At 40.8% G+C, this 21,225-nt stretch overlaps 1 protein-coding gene across 6 annotated transcripts in view; it reads right to left on the reverse strand.

Annotated features, from left to right (window-relative positions):
- Window positions 1-21,225, reverse strand: part of kif1b (kinesin family member 1B) — an 85,582-nt gene that overhangs the window by 23,144 nt on the left and 41,213 nt on the right. For 4 of the 6 annotated variants that reach the window (XM_072656569.1, XM_072656568.1, XM_072656573.1 and 1 more), the window contains 11 exons: window positions 21,018-21,097; window positions 19,673-19,748; window positions 16,129-16,208; window positions 15,681-15,787; window positions 14,478-14,561; window positions 14,102-14,282; window positions 13,729-13,801; window positions 3,539-3,641; window positions 3,213-3,361; window positions 1,766-1,944; window positions 1,307-1,444 (listed from right to left, as the gene is read on the reverse strand). In XM_072656569.1, the coding sequence (XP_072512670.1) occupies window positions 1,307-1,444; window positions 1,766-1,944; window positions 3,213-3,361; window positions 3,539-3,641; window positions 13,729-13,801; window positions 14,102-14,282; window positions 14,478-14,561; window positions 15,681-15,787; window positions 16,129-16,208; window positions 19,673-19,748; window positions 21,018-21,097 (1,250 nt within the window). Of the gene's footprint in view, window positions 1-1,306; window positions 1,445-1,765; window positions 1,945-3,212; window positions 3,362-3,538; window positions 3,642-7,156; window positions 11,291-13,728; window positions 13,802-14,101; window positions 14,283-14,477; window positions 14,562-15,680; window positions 15,788-16,128; window positions 16,209-19,672; window positions 19,749-21,017; window positions 21,098-21,225 lie in introns of those variants that run through there. The other 2 variants (XM_072656571.1, XM_072656570.1) reach the window with 1 other exon arrangement.

Consider the following 21,225-nt stretch of genomic DNA (forward strand, 5'->3'; position numbering starts at 1 on the left):
ACTGATAATATCAGTAAAATAACTACAAACACACAAAAAAATGGTAAAATAAGAACCAACAATGGGAAATGAACTAATGTAAAAATAAGAATATGGAGACATAAAAAAACAAAATGAACAATAAAAATATGCAAAAACTACAGATACACTAGGGATGCACCAGTGTTTTGCAGCGTATTGCTGTAAAGTGACCAGAACATTTTTTTTTATCTACAGTCTGACAAACTGCTAGAATGTAAGCAAAGTTATACTAGAAAGATTAAATCACAGTAGTGATGAGAGGAACCAAATGTCCAAACTTTTGAATGGCTCTACAAGTTCCTTCACAGAACATTATGATATGAATCAGTTAGGAATGTGCTGTCTGAGGCCCAAGATATTGTTTTAAGATATTTTTGTGAGAAGGTTTTAGTCTAAAATGCGCCAGAGACGCTGTGTCAGTAGGACACGTCATTTCTACTAGCAAAGAAAATGATCTGTACTTTTAGACTTCCTTCACCATCTGTAATCAGATGAAGGACCATGGTTACATTTAAACAGCTGAATTTGTAGAAAAATTTAAGGGGAAAAAAAATAAAAAAATCTGTGGAATTCTGACGTAACATTTTTAGCCACTGCTTTTTTTTTTTAATGCATCAAACTGAATTTGAATCTTGTAAATTGTTACAAATCAAGATGATCCATGATATATTGATGATGAGATGAAAAACAACCTTACAGAAAACACAGCGCAGAACAAAAATGAGTAAAAGGGGAAAAAAAAAAAACCAAAAAATGAAAAAACAATGAAAGAAAGATACAAACCAGGATGACAAATGCAACAATAACAATGATCTCATACGATAACAGAGAAGGTCTTAAGATGAGTTATGGTAATTGGGTGCGGGATGCATCAGGAGTGTGAACTAAATGAACACAACATCATGAATGATTCATGAGCACACACCTCCCCCATCAACACATTCCTAAAGAGAGCTTTTCATCAGAGTAATGCAGTAATACACTCAGACACACACACACACGCACACACACACACACACACACACACACACACACACACACACACACACACACACACACACACACACACACACACACACACACACACACACACACACACACACACACAACCATGAATTTCCACAGCAAAACAGACTCATTATCACTCAGAAGTCTAGGAATTTCCACATATCTATAACTTTTATTGTTAGGTTTAATACTGTTAGCATCATTCATCTCTACCCAAGTCAAATCCATGCTTTTATTTCAGGTCTGGAAATTAAATCAAGCTTTAATCATTACATACCTCCCAACTAGCTTGAACCAATGGAAACGGTCATAGAAAGGGTCACTGCCGGTTAGGGGCCCTTCCCCCTCCTCCTGATTGGAGGAGGCCATTTCTCCTGCACGGTCATACATCTCTCGCATCTGCTCCAGTCTCTGCCTGAAAGAGGGGAGAAATACGACCCAGTCAAGAAGCAGCTACAGAAGCACTGAAACAGTGGACTAACAAAGGCTATTACAGACATTTTTATTCAAAGAAACAGTGAAGCTCTTCACTCTTCGCGCAGAGCGTTACAATTGCATTACATAATTTTTGGGTTCAATTCAGTGGAGCGGTTCCACTAAAACAGGACTTGCTGGATTTTTTAAAAGGAGACAATTACTGCAGTGTGAAATGTCAAGTCAAAACTTGAAAAGATATTAGTCAGCAGTCTGCATGGAATTACAAAGGTCTGGCGCTGGTTGCCGGCCTAAAGCTTACTTAAGCTTCTCTAGGGACCAGTAGTGAGTGGCTCCATTCTTCAGGTCCTGGACCTCCACAGCCACCACAGTGCGAGGGAAAGGCCTAGAGTCACGCTCCTTCTCCGGCTCAGGAGGCAGCAGTTCCGGAGGGAGTGGAGAATACAGAGTGTCTGTCAGCAGCACAAACTGGAACTGGACCTTCAGTGAGAAGAGAGAGAGAGCGCGCGAGAAAGAGACATGGAGGGAGAATGGGAATGAGAAGAAGAATCAAATATTCTATAACACAATGCAATAATTTTTGCTTTCAAATGTATTCCTTTTTATTTTCTTCCATTTGTGTGTTGATTTTTACGGGAACATAAAAAAGGAAAGATGAGAAGAGAAAAGGTGGGGGAAATGCTTACAATTTTACATAGAAAGCACATAAACATGTTATATAGGTAAAAAAAAAAATTTTTATGACAAGTATATAGCAACATTATATAGCATTTCTACATTCAAATAACAGTTTGAAATCATTTGATGTTCCACTGACTTGTAACAGAGAGGACTGAGTCTCTATCTTTGCTACATGTATTACATGTACTATGTGGTGAAGTGAGCCAGATGACCCTTGCTGCGCAACCCTAGTCATATTAGTGTAAATATTACTTCACTGCCTCGGTTCACATGCTTTTCACCTTCTCAGCTTGTCCAGAAATGTGCACAATGTATCCTTTAGGGATGTCGTAAAGCACTAATTACACTTCCTGACTGTAAGGGGGAGCCCACAAGCAAGAATGGCCAATTCTCGGATAGTGCTGCTGTAAATCTACAGGCTATAGACTAACTTAAATCTGTAGACTATAGACAACCATTATAAATCTTTGACTTGCTGAGGTTTTAACTTCAAGCCACCACCACAAGGGTGTTTTAAGGCTACACACCTCTGGGGCTAGGAAAAAGCAAGCACATAAAAAAATGAAGCAAGAAGAAAATGGAGGCAGCCTTTCCTCCCGACACTTAACGACTGTCCAAGTGCAAGTTTGCAAGAGTAAATCAACAGAGGCCTAGCAGTGGATGGGTAAAATGCATCTAAAACAGCTTAGTGCTCACAATCAAATGCGTTAATTAATGACCCAATTCGTATGCAGACCCATGTGGTTCAGGAAAGCAAAGACTGGCAGCAACAGGCTCAACTCGATGCTGTGCTTAGCCCAAAGGGCTAGGTTACAATCAAAACATCAGTCAATACCAATGAGGCAACATCATTAACTTTGCTGTGTCCTTCAAGCATTCATTTGCATTTTAATTATCGGAGTAGGAAAACTAGGAGATTTGCCCAATGCTTCAAAAAGTTTTTTTTTTCTTCAGATTTCCTGAATCCTTCCTTCCTTTTTCAATACAGAGAAGATTATGCAAGACAAGCCAAACATTCAATCACAGAGAACCGTGTTCCCCCAGCTGTCACATCGCTTGTACTATACCTTCTTCTTGAGCTCCACGCTGATAGCATTAGCCTCCTTCAGGTACACCGCGTTCCCCCACAGCTGGTCTCGTAATGAGGTGAACTGATGGTACCTCCACTTTCTGAAGGCCCACTGAGCAAGCTCAAATTCATGCTGTGTCCATGGCACTGCAGCAGGGAAAGGCAGCAGACAGATCAGCTACACACCGCAACAGGACGTCTCAGAATGCAGCACAGCGCAAGAACATCAGATCACATCATGGTTTTGTTTTTTAATATTGCTATTGATGTTCTATTAGGCTGCCAGTGTCACTAGGGGTTCAGTGTGTATGGTGAATATTTTACCTTCATCCTCTTCCTCCTCCTCCTCTTCTTCATCAGGAGTTTCTGCGATCAGTGAGCGAGTCTCCACCTGTTTCTGCAGCTCTTGAAGCTTGCTCTCATAGACCTGTGGGACAGAATTTGGCAGAGAAGGGGGGACAGCAGGTGGGGCCCGTCAACACACGGCTAGTGGAGGTTAATTGGAGAAGACTCCAAAAGGTCCACAAACCCAGATGGACCTTCGTACTGTCTTTCTTGGCAGGTGTGGAAAGTTTGCTACGTAGGTTAGCTAACTGTTATATGTTGCAAAATGATAATCCTTGTACACTGTAGCACGTTTAGGGCTGCAAAGATGTGTCAGAGGAGTTGATAATGTTAATTATGAAGAAACATGAGACATGGATTTCTACTATCACCATGTTATAAAATATAAAAATACAAAAATCAGTCCATACTGTTTATATGAGACACATTCTCATGGGGCAATATGGCACTGCACTGTACAATCTGAACAAGTGATAGAGGCCCATTTCTTCCAAAAGACATAGCTAGATAGATCACATGTGAGCTAATCTTAGTCAGGAAGAGGCCAAAGAAAGTAATTAAGTTCGGTCTGGCAGTCTAGTGCACACCACACACACCATATAAACTCAAACCACTGCATAGTTCGGGCTAAAATGACTTATTGTTTTATTTAAAATACATGAATACTTTAGATTAGTCAGTCAATTAGGCTATCAATGCCCAGCACATTATAGAAGTAGTCATTCCCCAGCCAACATGCTCATGTGGTTCTCACTTGGGTGGAATGTGGGAATGAAGGTGGGTTCCAGGGGCGCATGGGCTCTGAGTGGGTTTGTACATGTCTTTTTACTGGGACTTTTTGGGCTTCCCAAATGGGCTCAATCATGGGACACATGGATGACTCTAGGCCCTGTATGCAGTGTGCAGTTGTCCAATCACTGACCCTGGTGGGCATGCACATGTGGGGGCCAACGTGGAACCAGTGGACAAAACTTGCTGTGACCCAGCTGGACTACTCATACAGGCCCCACATGGACATGTCAATAAAAATGTTACCTCCTTGCTTACTGTGTTCTGTTCATTCCAGCACCAGTTCTGCACCCTAATACGATGCACAAGAAGGCATCTACTGAACACCAATTGTAAGATGAACTAAACAAGAAGCACTCCTAGATTTATGATACAATACTCAGCCCACAATCAGATTAAATTCATGATATGGGGTTCACAATTCTGTATTTGACGATATTCTGAACCAAATTAGAGTGAAGTAAAATGATTACCTTCAAAGCAGGAAAGTGAAAGGATTGGGCTAAGAACTACCAATTAACCGCAATATACGTAATATGTCATATTTTTGCATTCCGATATCATGATTTTGCGATGCATTGCAACACCCCTAATAATTATAAGGGGTGGTGAGAGGGAAGGGGGCTACAAAAACTACTTTATGTCCTAATTGTTGTTTAAATTCTACTATGTAGATCGGTCTCAAACAGATCTGCATTTTTCTCAGGCATAAACAAACACTTGCAGTTGTGTGCAAAAAATTGTCCATTTATTTTGACCACTAATAAAACGCTGGCATTGAAGAAAAGGTCAGAGGTATGAGTTGTGTTACAGATGGTCCACTGCTTGTGAGTCACCACACATGTTGCTATCGCCAATGAGCTCATCAGATTTGTTCCACTGCTCTGAGAACAGAGCAGCCCTTTCACTTACATGCTCTCGCGCACACACACCCCTACCTTTCTTCTGCTCTAGCTCTTCTTCACCGAGCAATGGGGTCTTTTTCTCAGGGAAAGCATTATAGAGCCTACTCGGAGTTCCCGGAGTCTCTTGCACTTTCTTTTGAAATTAGGGGTTGGTAGATGTAGATGATGCAATGATGATTCTAAATGCAACAGAGCTTCACCACTAACTATAGAGAAGTGGATAGCAGGGATGCACTGATATGAAAACTGCAGGCTAAGGCCAAAAAACATTAATTCCATGCCTGTATCCGCTGACAGGAAAATTTCATTTCATGCCTTGGGCATTATTATGAATGATGAGTGTTCAAAGGAAAGGGCATCTTTGAAATTATGTCCAATCTGCAAACTGGCACATGTTTAAATGTGTCTGCTGTGCCAAAGAACAGACAAGTTTAATATATCACTATACTGGCATAATATAATAATGAACCAAATCCTAGCACTATGTTTCACTTCAAAATGTGCCAATATGAATGAGAACACAGGAGAATAAGAGTGGAACCCTTTTTAGTCATACAAAACACTCTAATATTTGTCAATGCATCACAATATTACTAGTGGTGTAACAGATCACAAAACTAACAGCTTTGATCAGATCACTGCTTTTGAACCACGGATCAGATTTGGGTTGGACTTTTTGAATCAGTACTGCATCATTTGTGTTACTGACTTTTATTTTGACACATAGTCAGTTTGTGACGTAGCGACTGAGTGGAGCGATTGCCTCACTCTCACTTTCGAGTCCGTCGTTCTGAGATTGACTTACTTATAGAGTTCTCCTATTCACACCCAGCCCATGTCCATAGGAAACCCCAACGCCTCACACTAATAGAACTCTGCTCTCCACTCACACACCAGAGTAACGTCACTGCATATGTGACACCTTACAGCTCTTGTGGCTTAGTGTTTACAAACTGTACCAATTTTATTCATACGCTCTGCTCAAGTGACAGACACCAGCTCTGCGTCCAGATCGAGGAAATAATTACTGTGATAATTAACAGCAACAGTAAAACTGTATTCCACTCCGTTCTGGTTAAACTTTGGCAATTAATCCGGTTCACGTGTGTCCGGAACCGTAGGAAGTAGTCTGTACACCACTATATACTACTACAACATAAATCAACCAGTACTTAGTATGGTATTTTATAGAGATAGCATCACTGTTACTTTTTACAATATAATACTGAAACCTTAAACTACTTAAAAGCTTTAAAAAGCTTTGGACTCCCACCAATTTCTTCCAAATTTAGTAATTTCCAGTTACCACCCACTAGTTTGGACCCACCCCATTTCATGATGCTTCCAGCGCTGACAGGATGAAGGCTAGCATGTAAAAATGCATGGAGACGGACATCTAAAAAGTACAAAAGTAAATTGCTCAGACTGACAACTCAAACACTCAACTATATTACTGATTTAGTCATTTTTTAATTCGATAAAAAATAACAAATATTCTATCAATTTTAGGCTAGATCAGTCATAGATTTTTTTATTGTTATTTATTTATTCTATTTTACGTCTGTCAGTGCTGTCTGATATTTCTACTTGTCTAGTGTAATCTTTTTTCTGTTACATTTGCACATTGGAGCCTGAGGAGATCTCGTTTAGCTATGCTCTCCAGCTGACAATCAAGTTCACTTTTGACTTGACTCTGGATGAGATGCTATTTTTCCTCTGATATCCAGTCCAGCATTTCCTACTGGTACCTGGTTCCTTTATGATGCCTTCTGTGGTACTTTCAAGCAAGCATCTACCAACGGAGTACAAATATGACTTCACATTCCTAGAAAATGGCATGTTAGTAAGTGAACAAACTAGCTAAAACTAGCTAAAACAAAACACTGTTGTGAGACTATCCACAGAAATTGCAGTCAGAACTTTGCCTTGTTTTATTTCAGTCATTGTTTGAAATGTAATATCAACCATAATGTGACATTGCTATCCCGAACAAACTAGCAAAGTCATGTGAACACCAAAGTTCGTAGTTTGCACAAATGCTGATTTCGGTTTTAAAAAGCAACACATTACACAGCCATTTGGAGGCACTTAATATCAACATTGCATATAAACACTGAACAGACGGAATATGACTGTTCATAATTAAAAAGAACAATATACATTGTCCGCTTCACTTTGTACAATGTCCTCAGCTGTCCGTGTTCTAGCTGGAGTTGCAGTCAGCACCGTACATGTTCAACGCAACATTCCTTATTGGAGCAGAGGAACCATATGGTCTGATAGTCACTTATGGCATCAAATGGCAAAAAAAATAAAAATAAAAAAGGCTTGACGAGCGACAGATCCACCACACAGCAACTATTCATTTTCCTTTTAAATGCTACACAGGAAGGTAATTAAGCTAAAGCACTGTAACATCGTAATTGTGTTTCTGGAACTTCTGGAGGTAACGAAACTTTCATATTGCTGTATTTTAGGCATTCACAGACATAAGGCCTTTTCTTTTTCCCCAGCACACAGGACTATTCAAGCTCTACAGTGAAGTCAGGTGAGCTTCTATTTCTCCAGGCCACTTACTGAGCAGATCCAGAGCATGTGCTCTCCTAACAAACACCATTTGTGCTGTGCAAATGAAGCAAACGCACAATTACATAACTATATTAAGGCAGGAAAAAACAGCGGCTTGGCAGTTACAGTAAACAATGCCATCGTTCTGAATGGGATCCTGCTTAAAGGAGGAGAAACTGGAGGCTATGTACCAACAGTGGCACCACATAGAGAAATGAATACGAAACTGAGGTGAAAGAGAAAATAAACACAAACTCTGAGCGAGCTTTGATAAAAGAACACAGCACTGATTTGTCTTTCATAGCTTAAAAAAAAAAAAAAGAAAAGAAAGAAATGCATAGACCTCTTCACTATCGCTCTTGTTCTCCTTTGGAAGTTTAAAATGAGCCTCAGGAAACCATGGCAACAGCCCTGTCGGACACCTCTAGCTGGAGAGGTTGTGCTTTCTGGGTTCACTGTGCACACATTTGGGCCACCAGAAAATAAATGTGATTCTAATCATCGCAGCGTTTGTGTCTGGAGATGGGCAAAGGATTCTATTTCCGTGCTTCTTCCAAGAGCGGATCGTTCTAGACCACTGCCTCCAACCCCGTGGGAACAGAATGCCCCCCTGCATTGAGGTTCAGAGTGCAGCAGACATTGGAGAGGAACAATAGAGGCAAAGCGCACAGCGAAGCAGGCTGCTATTTGCCGTGCAGCAGTTTTCTGAAAACACGGCTAAATTGTCTTTTTGGACAAGCATGCGGAACTAACTCCCTGCAGGAGAAAGTAGAGCTTTACAGAAAGATCGGCATTAATTGCTACTGTACACAAAACATGCGCTTGCTTGTGTGATTACAAATAATTGCTAACAGTTATCTCTGATAGGAACACCTACATTTCATATAAGCAGAAAGAGGCTAACCTTTAAGGTTAATGAGATATGGGTGACCCAATAAGGCACTTTTCACCATTTTTTTCAAAATCATCTGGAAGAACACTTTACGTAAGGCTTTCAGAAAAGACCAGGGCCTTTTCTAATCCACAGTACATTCATATACTTCCTTTAGTTTAAAAATGAAATTAAAAGAAATGTAAGAGGACCCCCAACAAATTTCAACTGCAAATTTTCTTCAATATGCGAAAATCAGACCAACATTAGCTGCACTTCCAGAACTCTAGTTCATGGGATAACACACATTCAGGTAGTTTGAAATAATTACCATTGACCCACGTTATTCCAGCATTTCTTGAATGTTTCATCGTCAACATAAACATGGCTGAAATGCAGATGTAGTGCTACTTGCTACTTTAAATGAAAATTCAAGTAATGAGCCCACGTTTAGGTCTACTATGATCATAGACTAAACTGCATGTAGTGGTGGTTGAGTAGTGGTTATTCAGGGTTTCAAATATGAGAAAAGCAGCAAAACAACTTTTAGTTAAAATCCCGTTGAGCTAAACTTCTGAAGAAACTTCAGAATATGTGTCAGGACTTTTCAAAACGGAGGAAACTGAAAATACCTGGTGAAGTTTAGCATAATTTTCAGGAAGCAATACCTTGACCAAGAGTCAATGATTGATATACAGACTGACTAACAAAAAAAAAACAACAAAAAAAAAACAAACACACTTGTGGTTCTACAAGTATCCCAAATCCAGCAGCCCTCTTGATGCTACAGATACAACCAGTGTAGCACAACTATATCTACAGGGGACCAAATATAAGCTAATATAAGCCAATATAAGGATCTCAATACACTTTTAGTTGGACAAACGGCTGTAATTTGGCATAACCAATAAAACAAAATACTGTTCAACTACGAATAAGCCAGATTTCTGGCAGTTTGACCCAATGAGGACAAGCTGTCCAATGCTGTGATTTTTCTCTGGAAGTCTGTGTGATGTGAACGTAGTGCTATATACTTCAGTAGAACAACAGTACGCCTTGCTCCCATCCCATTCACACTGCGGTTTCCCGCCCACCCTTCAAATTAGGGGCTGACATTTGTCTACGCATGCGGGGTGGTGTGTGAAAACTGTTGTGGTGGCTAGGCTGCTGGTTGTGAGCGTATTGCTGGTGGTAGTTGTAGCTGCCGTCGTTGCTGTAGTGGTGATAGGGCTGTGGGTGCTGCTGTTGATGGTGATGATGAGGATGGGGATGGGGATGGGAGTGAGAATAAGGATGAGGCTGGTTTTGGTTGTAGCGTGACTGGTAAAAAGCTTGCTGTGGAGGCTGCTGCTTCCTGTCCCCAGAATGCAGGGACTCCATGGAGCCAGAGGACCTCTGGCTGCTGTTGAAGGAGTTGCTGCGGCCTCTCTCGTGGGGTTGCTGACTCCTATGGCCTTGGTTATGTCTCTGGCTCAGGCCTTGCTCCAGGTCTTTGCATCTCCGCTGTCCCGATGGGCTAGGAAGAGGAGGGTGGGCATGGACAGAAGGCCCTGCCTTCTCCATAGTGTCTTCTCCTCCCGCAGTCCCGTCCTCTTCCTCCTGCACAGCCTCTTTGGGAACTTTCAACTCAATCACTTGCTCATCAGTGATGATGATGTGTGTGCCAGGGCTCCAAGAGTTGCGATGCTTCGGGTTACTTTTGAAAGGAAAGCGCAGCTTGCGGTCCTCAGGGGGGATGAAGCGGTGGGGGCCACTTTGCCTGCGGAGTTGCTTGGAGATTTCTTGTTGCTGGAGGTTCTTCAGCCGCACCTGTTCCTGTCGCATCCAGCGCATGCGTCCCCGGCGGAAGGACGAATCGTCGCCCATCATCTTGGACGCTTGCTCATCTGCTTGATCGCCTTCAGGTATGTCCTCATACGGAGCCTTGCCTTCGCTTGAACTGCGGGCTCTCATTGCTCCGCCAGTATCGGACCTCTCTTGGCCATCAGCAGAGATCAGAGGAAGAACCTTCTCCATCTTTACCATCTTGTTCCTGAGGGCACGGATCTCTTCATCTTTCATGTTGTTCTGTTTCTTCACCTCTTCCAGGATGTCCTCTAGCTTGTCTATATGCACCTTGAGGTCATCCATGTCGGAGACACCTCGGCCGTTGGTTATGACGTCTTCGATGCGCTCATCCCCGACCCCCACCGTGTCCCAGACGTCTCGAGCGACGGCTCGCCAGGAGTCTCGCTCATTGGGGTCTTTCTTTTTGTACGTGGCACACAGCTCCTTCATCTTCACGATGGCCAAAGCTTCGATTTCTTGGCGGCTGTGGCGGAAATCGTTCAGTGCCACCTCGTAGCAGATCTCCTTAACCGCCTGGATCTTCAAATCCGAGATGGTCACCCACTTGGAGTCCTTGGTGAGGCGCCGGTGCTGGGGGATCTGGTACATTTTTATGGGCTCTCTTCGTTTGCCACTGCTGGGTAAGCCACACTTTTTGACTATGGTTTGGAGTTTGCTGGGAGGCAGCTTCTCCCGCAGGGAGGTGATGAGTCTCCAGCTTTCCTCACATGACCTTTTATCAGAGTCATCTCCACTATCAGAGTCTCCATCCTTGAAAGAACAAAACAAGAAACAAAAACCAAAAAAAAAGTGCGGAACAAAATGGTAAAATTAAAATGAGAAGTTCAAATCAAAAGGAATGTTTTCTGTAAAGAATGGACACGAGTGGTGATATGCAAAATGGGAACTTCTACGGTTGTAGGAAAATCTTTCAAATCAAGTTCAAATTCAAAATGAAAGCAAACACTGAAAAGCAGCTCATCCTACTATTAAATATGCGCTTAAGTTTTTGCCAGTTAAGTCTACCGTAACTCATTTTGATTTTAATACACATAGTTCAGCCTAATTTCTGTTTTTTAAAGCTAGAGCAGCCATAAACTGAAATATGCACAGTGCAACATCTAACAACTGTTCCAACACAAAGAAAGACATTTAGTGATTTAGTTAATTATTCAAGCGCTGTTCATTAAACTCAATATCTACACACCGTAAGAACACAATCCATCTCCTAGACATATTATAGACTTCTAAAGAACAATGATCAACAAGGTTCCCAAGTTGCATATCAATATTAAACGTAATCATGATATGAGCAAAATGTAAACAAAAAGGGGACAGATGTTTGCTCTGGTTGACTTTTATTCTGTTAAAAAGACATTGTCCTCTTCATTTTGTGCACTTGAAAGCTGCACCCAAAACATGCTTCAGAAACATGCAGCAAAAGCCACTGGAGTTTTGGAGCATCCCCCATTTGAAGTCCTTGATGGAGATTTGGTTGTGGTGTTGAGAATAGCTCTAGCAGTGGGTTAGAAGACTCTTGCGTGTTTATTACGGGTCAGTGCAGAGAGAAAAAGAGAGGAAGGACAGGCTGGAAAGAAGTTAAAAGCATCGATTTCATCCACTACAGTTAAGAAGTTAGTTTGAGAGAAAATGCAGTTTCTCATTTTTCCAGGTCAAGTATGCAGAGTACAGTACAAATCGTTGCCAGATAGCAAAGATGCTAACAGAAGACAGGTGGTGACCGAGTAATTGCAATTGCGTCATGAGTGCAGCGCGTCATGTCGTATGGATGTGATTCGTTTGATGAGACAACCAGAGCATTGGAGCGCTTGTCATCATTGATTAGGACCCCCAGCACAGAAAAAACTGTGTTCAAGCATGCCCTTTGTGTCCGGTCAGACATGTGTAGAACTCAAGGAATAGTGCTACAGAAGTCAATGAGAAACCACATTGTCACTAGCCTTCATCAACTACAGCAGAAATCTTGGGTTATTATCACAATGCATTGGAGATATCAGCAACTGCATTGAGGAGCCAACAAACTCAAACAGAAACAAACAGAAATCTACTCCAGCAAATCAAAAGCTGACTCAAGGCTGACCAGTTCGAGGGCACTGCTCAGCAACAAATAACTAACGTCAGGCTCTAGACACACTCCGGAAATGAAATAAAATAAAATAAAACTGTACTGTTAAGAGAACATGCTACTAAAAAAATAAATAAACAAAAACATGCAATGGCAGCAACAGAATTAAAGCACACAATATTTACAATTTTGGCAAAAATGTAAGTGTAACTGAATGGCAGTGTTTTGTAACTTAAAAAAATCCTTTGTGGCCAATATTGTGACAAAAAAGCAGGTTGGAACAAACTAATTTATTCAATTGTTATTTTATGGAATAATTTCTTAATGCTGTTTTGCAAGATTCCGAATCTAAGAAAGGTAATGAAAACAAGAATTCCGTTGGAAAAACCTTGAGAAAATCCAATTGTGCACCATATCAAATCAGTTTTGCAATTCAGTCCATCTCAGGAATGGAGGGGGTAAATTAATTGCCCCCTGCCTCTCTGTATCTCAATCCAGACAGAGTGGATTTCATTTCCATGCAAAGAGGTTCAGCCATGCACTGGGAGAAGTGTTTTTTCTCACACACACACACCCACACATCCAAAAGTCTCAAGATGTCAAAGCTAAGAGTGCAGAATTAGTGCTGGTTGGACTTCGGCAGAGCACAAGGGAGACTAAGACCTATATCACTGTCACACAAAAGAACTGTGTGTGTTTGGACACAATGTGATTCTGGTAGTTGTTCTTTACATTAGGTCAAATCACCACTATGAATAGAACAATGAAAATGATGTGTTAAAATCTTTTTACATTTACTTCCATTGTAAGTTAAGAAAGCCTTCTTGGCAATTTTTTAGGTACAAGGTTTTTGAGTGACAGTGATTATGCATGTTGTTTTCCCCACATTACTCACTATATCAGCACATAAAATAACTCCCTAATGACCAATATGAGCAGCACCCCCCACCCCCCCACCCACCCCCCCACCCACCCCCTTCAAACAGATCGCACTTAATTCACTGGCTGTCCAAAAAACAAGCAACTCTTTAAAAGGACACCCATGACCCAACTGAACAGTTCCAAAAGAAATGCTAAATCTCTAAAAAATAAAAAAATACAGAGCAAATAGAATCAGTCTTACCAGTCTCTGTTGCTCAAGCAGCTGATCTGCCTCCTCCTTCTCTTTTTTATAGAGGATCTCCATCTCAGTAAGCCTACATATAATACAGTGCAGGACACATGCATGAGAGAGCTGTTTGGAGCTTATTTGTCCCCTATTCACAACATAATCCCCTTCAGAATAATCCAATTCATATGTGTGCACGAACCAGGCTCCATAACAGAGCTTACAGTGCGAGGAACACAGACTTTGCCCTGAGTAGACGGCGAGTGGATTTGGTGATGCAAACATATATCAGCTTCTACAACGCTTAGCTTTTTATCCTCGAGTCAATATTAGAGGTCTTTCGCTTCCTTCCTTTGCTTAAACCCTAAGCCCTCGTGGCCTGCGTTACCTCTTCTCCATCTCCTGCTTCATGTCAATGCCCTGCTTCTCCAGCAGCTCTCTCTGGGCAAAGGTCCAGTCCACAGGCTCCACAGGGGTCTCAGCCGTTGGGGTCTTCTCCCGCTCAGCACGTGCCTGCTCAGGGTGATTAAAGCGGAACACGTGGTTCTTCCCCATGATTATGCGGTTACCTGAGGAAGGATAAACAGATTACACACACTCTATGCTGATTTTAGGTTTGGAAGTCAACACGCCAGTGCTTGCAACATTCATGTAAGGTTCTCTCTCAGTGGCCTGAGGGGAGGAACAAGCTAGACACAACAGCCTGACAGTACTACAGATGACTGGAAGCATTTGAAGTGGAGGCAGACGCCAGGGAGACTCACCTGAGCGCAGCTGGACTGCAGCCATCACACGCTTGCCGTTCACATACGTCTCTGATCCCTCACATGGCACCAACATCACAATCACTGCAGATGCAGTAGGGAAACAGACAGACAGCCTCAGTAGAGGATTTTTTTTTTCTTTCGTTTTTTCAATAAAATGGGGCCTGCAATTTTTGAAGCTTACTTTGAATGTGTTATTTATGAATACATAAAAGCTGTCTCATATTATTCTACATATTTTCAGTGCACAAAAATAAAAACGCAGGCATTTGTGCCTCCCAAAGTCTAAAAATATCCAGTGGTACGCCAACCATTCACACTATGTCCAAATGTTTGTGGACACCCCTTCTAAAGAATGCATTCAGCTACTTTAAGTTACACCCACTGCTGACACACACAGCTTGCAAATACACACATAACTTATCTTATATCGTCACTGTAAAAAAGTACTGTCAAATGAACAGAAGGTTCATTATATATTAGGTGCTTCACCTAATATAGTGTATTGATTAAATAGAGCAATAGTCATTAGTCATTTTTTTATTTAGAATTGTATATGTTCTAAATATTTAAAAGCAAAAGCATTAAGTAATAAAAATCATTTTTTATAACTCTAATTTCCTCAAATGTTGGACATCAAACGACAACAAAAACATTTTATTCAAGCATGCTATTAAGAAATAGTGTGAAGAGTATTGCATCATTAAGACCCCAAGTGACTTTCATGGTGCGATGTCAAATTCATATTCACAGGAAGGTTGTTTCTCTTTACCCAAGAAATGTCGTTACTGCAGTTACATTAATTAGTTCATTTTTTAAATAAATGTATGTGTCCAAGTCTAAATTGGGGTTTCTCTGTGTGTCCAACAACAAAACATAGTTAATACATGTTAATACTTTTAGAAGTGGTAGAATTTTAATTTAGGAAATCGTTGTTACACCTGTTACATTTACTGGGTGGTTAAATTATCTTTTTTTCGTTTTAGTTTTTAATTTTTTTATTTTATTTATAAATGCAAGAATCTTATTTTTCAGTTAAAATTAGAACAATAATTAATACAAATAAATAATGACTATATTAGTACTAAAATGTTTTTGTAAACATCAGCCATCCCAGATAATCCTCTTTACTATTTTTATATATGAAACTGCTTAATTGTGCTTGCGTTAGAAACAGACTGTGTGGTTTCAGTATATCCTCACCATCCCCATTGGCATTCCTTTCGCTGCGGAAGATACAGTGCTCCTCTTTAATGTGCGCTCCACTCAGAACAATATCTTGCCTTCTCTCTGCATCTGCTTGGCCCACCCTGTCAACACAAGAGCAGAATCACACACCAAGGCCTGGCCTACAGGGACAGCTGCACTGCTGACCAAAAGCAGCTTGGACCCAGCTGCTCAATCTCCATCCTGACAGTCCAGGATCAAAACAAAAATTACAAATGCAGTAGAGTCCTCCAGCAACCCCATGAAACCCACTGGATTGTACAGGGCAGGACGGAAACTCATCCTTGTGAAAAGTCAGAAATCTGTCTGCCCCTTTGCACCTATCGCAACACTTTAACAGGAGGTAGAGAAGTGAGAATCTAAAGGTGTGGGAATGCAGCATAGACTTTGAGGCCGCCAAGAGGCATAGGGAATGTTTTCGTACCGTGTGATTCCGTCTTTGATGTAGTAGAGCAGACATTCTGACATGAGAGGATCCTCGTTCAGGTTAACCAAGTGAGGGGTCTGTGGAGATTGAGACAGAAGCTTTAATCATCCAGGCAAGACCAATCGGTCAGTCGCTACTGAAGGGTCTACAGCATGAGCACAGTAGGAGCTACACTAGAAGTGTCCAAATGATTTACCACTTAAACTACATGGAACCACCGGTGGTTTCAGACTTGTATTCCTTACGCCTGTATAGTAAGGATAACTCAGCCAGTCTACAATGTTTTCAATCTAATTACTGAATAATGGTCTTTAGGATGTTACTTGCACAATGCATCACGGTGTAGATCCCTTTTCCCTGAAAAAATGGGATTTACTGAAAGGTGGTTTACTTCCATCTTTGCCTCTCCTCACGTCCATCCATCTTTCCTTACACTCCTTGCTTTATTTTTAGTGTTGCCGTATTTTAATCAATTTAAAGAGTGACATAAACTGCACTTATTTGAAGAAGCCAGTTTGCCTGTTTTTCCTGTTATTTTGTGCCTAGACCATTTCACAGACAGGCTGTCAGGGGAAGTCTGTGTGAGAGCTTGTTGCTACTGTTCAGTGAGGAAAAAAAGAAAGAAAAAAAAACACATTGAGAGCAGTGAAGTTTAGGGAGAGTAACTGCTGATATTTCATCCTACTCGCAAACTAAAGGGCTATTTGAAAAGCCGGTAGCAGGCAGTTAATGGAAAATGCTGGCAAACCTTTGAGCTCACTTTCAGAACTGAAGACATTCATAATCATGTACAAAATTAAAGCCCTTAACAAGAATGCAGGATAATGATCAATAAACATCACTCAATCACCTTCATGGATCACATCAATGAGCCTTAGGTGCCCAGGATCCTGTTACCGGTTGTCCTTATTTGGATCTGCCTGAAGTTTTGGAGATGTTCTGATCCAGTAGTCTAGCCCTCACAAAACATCTCCCTGTCACAGTGTCTCAGATTCTTAAGCTTGCCCATTTTTCCTGCTTTCACACATCACCTTCAGGGACAGACTGTTCACTTGCTGTCTAATATATATATATATATATATATATATATATATATATATATATATATATATATATATATATATATATATATATATATATATATATTAGACAGCAAGTCTAGGATCTAGGATTGAATGGAAACAGGCAAGGAGATTGAAAGACAGTGGCTGACAGGAGCTAGACAGAAGTGGACAGACTGAGGGCATAAATCATGATACGCTGTGCAAGCAGTCCAGAAAAGTAAAGTTACTGGACAGTTTAAGAGGTTACAAGGAAGAGATGGAAGAGGTCACTGACTCTTCAGTGGTCATTCATCTGCATTAATATTATATTTATAACAAACTGTACTAACAACTTAAATAAAATATACACCAAAACCATTGTTGGAATTCTCTATATTATATTACTATGCAAATAAACTATATCTCCAAATGTTTGTGGACACCCCATCTAATGAATGCATTCAGCTACTTTTAAGTTAAACCCACTGCTCACACACACACACACACACACATACACACATACACACATACACACATACACACATACACACACACACACACCTTTATATATTTATATAAAACCCTTAGCATTGAGCTGTGGAGCAGTGGAACAGTGCTCTCTGAAATGATGGATAGTGCTCCATCCAATACTGTTGGGATAGGCTTGGGAGTTGGAGATGAGGCGGGGTGGTGATCATCCAACATCCTGACCTCCGTGTGATGCTCACATTGCTGAATGCAATCTAATCCTTATTGCAATGCTGCTAACTCTAGCAGCAAGCCTCAACAAAATCAGGATCAACTCATTATACCCTTGATTTGGGAATAAACAATGAATTGGGCATGTGTCCCAATACTTTTGTTCATATAGCGTAGCTTCTCCAGTCACATTAGCTTAGTTAGCATAGTGAATATAATTCTAAACTGATCTAATAAAAGCAATTAATCATTTCTTTAAATAATCCAACTACTTTGAGCACAATCACTAGTCTACATCTAATCCACCAACCTTTTTGGGGGAAAACACCCCATTAAACTCTGTATAGAGATCACAAGGCCGTTCAACGAAAAGCTATGTGACCGGGAGCAGAGCAGCACAACGAAGAGAAGCAGTGGAGGAAAAACACAGTGAGTTAAAAAAAAACACATTTGACAGAAATGATATGAAAACCAGAACAAAATATGAAGCAAAAACACATCAACAGAGGAGGGGTTTAAACGGATGAGAGGATCTGGGCTGTTCTATGGTCAAGCTGGTTATGTTGATGAGAAGCAGGGAGAAAGAGCAGTGGAGATAATGAGCAAATTAATGATTTAATTGTGAATGGTGAGAGCAGTGTGTATTAAAAACAGCTCAGTGACGCACAGAGAGCTGCTTTCCGCCCCTTGAGGGAGAGCAGACATGCTCAGCTACCTCAGGGCAGCTCCCGTCAAAAGCCCTTCACTCTCACATTGTCTATTTATCAGCCCCCATCTCTATTCTTTCCTTTCACTCAGGTCTTTCACCTTCTTTGTTGTGCATGGTGAGTCAGTCCAAGGAGTCAAACACAAAGAATCAGCTTTTAGCAGATGAAGAGGGAGACAGTATAAAAAGGCGTTGCCATGACTGCCGCACACAATCATCCAGTGACGCTAATCATGACTGTAGTTAGGATGCATTCGGAATCAGCTAATAGCAAACAGCACGAAGAGACTTATTTGAATGAGTCGATGCGTTTTACATTGGGACAATCTCAAATACTGATTTAAGCAGGTCATGGTTGAATAGTGAAGTACATCCACTCACTATGCTTCAAATCCATTTATGATGTCTGGGGACTTTCAGTAATGGAATTACAATTTGTCTCCATAACCAATTAGCAAAGCTCAATATGATGCACAGACAAAAAAAGAAAACTGCTTTGGCCATTAAAAATATGCCACAACTATGGAGTCAACCAAGTTGAACCAAAACTTTGGGGCACAATTCACAAAAGCATCTTAAAAAGAAATTCTCAGTAGTGAATGTTTTCCTTAACTTTACACTTTAGACATTTCTTCACAAGAATGTTTGTAAAAGCTATATTAAGACAGATTTTGCAAATCAGTTTGTTAAAAAAGTCTAAAAGGTACAGAGTTTGTCCAAGGGCTCTACTGGTAAAAGCATTGTAGGAAAAGTAAGCGCTGCTAATTAATAAGGGGAACTACTCTACAACATACAAACCTGGTTAGAAGAAAAAACACTAAAATCCTCAATTGACAAAGACGTTGGTCTGTTATGTTCAAACTAAAAAAATCCACAGCAAGATGCAAGCAAAATAAATAAAGAAAGAAAAAAATACAAAGACAGGGAAATGAACAGAATGAAAGGACCATAATTGACAAACACAGTGAAAGCTCTGAAAAGGAGCCTTGCAGGGACATGAGTAAACTGAAGGGGAGATAATGAATGCGTGTTCCCTGTTAACAGCTACAACAGAAGGTGACATTAGCTCCTTGAACTTGAACAGATGTTGTACCTTTTTAGGAGAAAAGACACCGAGGGTTCCCCCATCTTCCCGGATGGCGACACCCATCTCTGCCAACAGAGCCTCTCTAAAAACAGAGAAATACTCATTAATATACACACCAGTCAAAAATCACTCACAAGCGCAGCCAATGAAGAAGCAGTAATGCACTAACCACATTCTCCATACAGTCACAGTGCAGTACAGTATCTAATACTACAGGTACTGCCATGTTTAAGAACTAGAACACTGATGTTTGTTGTTGTTGTTTACTTGAAAATGTCAGCTGCCATTTGTATTGTGTGACAGTTACAATGGATGTACCACTATAATGGATTAATTTTACCAAGCATTACATCTTATTCACATGCACATACTGAGCCCTTTACGTGGAACTCCTGTACACCCAAGCATGGCATGGTTGTTATTGTCAAACAGGATGGTTTGAGTATTTCTAAAACCTGCTGATCTCCCTAAATATTAAGCACAGTAATTTTAAGAAAAATCTCAAATAAACGAAATCAAATCAGTCCAGATTGTTTTTATGTTACTAAAAATGAAGCAATTCTACTTCAGTATTTAGTAAAGGCATATCTTATGTAAACTGTGTGACTGGATTATTTTACAAACACAAAGATTAGATTTGTATTGGTTAATACTCAGCATTAAGAGACTCGGATTGGATCAGAGGACAAAATAACATGGTGGGGACATCCCTATTTTTGACTAATATATTCTGAATCTGGCAGTTCTTCCTGACATTGTGTCAAATTGTAAATTATATGGACCTATAGCTCTAAAATGACCTGGAATAAAATTTTTTACTTCCATGGAAAGTTAAAGTGGTGTGTCTGTCTCCTGTAATGCTGCCGTTTTGGAGAAACATAGATAGATAGATGCAGTTTGTTCTGTAGCATTTTGTGACTAACACCCTTTTCCCCTAAAATCACTGTATTAATTCTCATGTTTCACACTTCAGAAATGCAAATACTAACCTGAGCTGCCCTGTAAAACCTCTGTAGCACTAGCCATAACCTTATCTTCTCACCTCCCACACTAAGTGAAAGTAGGCTAACGCATACTGGCAGAAGTGGGACACTTTTTATTTTTTATTTTTTTGGGGGAAGAACACCATCCGTCACTCCGGTCTGTCTTCAGACACCACCCTGTGATGACATGAGTTTAGTGACTGGTGTGTGATCTAAAAGCATGGTACAGGCTGGCACCAGCTGTGTGTTAGCAGACATGGTAGTGGACAGTGACTCCCCGTGGGCAAGAAGAGCCATACAAAAAAGAGACACACACACAGACACACAGCAAGAGGTTAGCGGCACTGTGTGCGCCATCCATTACTGACCTCTCCATCCGGATGGCCTCAGTCTTCCTCAGTTTCTCCTCCCAGGTCTCATTCAGCTCTGCTATAATCTTCTCTGACTCCTGCAGGGGGAGACACAGCCAGAGTCAATGTTGGTTGCAGGCAGGAGCTGAGATGGTTGCTATCGTTTTGGGTGTATAAAACACCAATCAGCACATATTAGAGTGATACTACCGGGGTCAACAGACAT

The sequence above is a fragment of the Salminus brasiliensis genome, chromosome 14 (genome assembly GCF_030463535.1).
Source record: "Salminus brasiliensis chromosome 14, fSalBra1.hap2, whole genome shotgun sequence".
Lineage (NCBI taxonomy): Eukaryota > Metazoa > Chordata > Actinopteri > Characiformes > Bryconidae > Salminus > Salminus brasiliensis.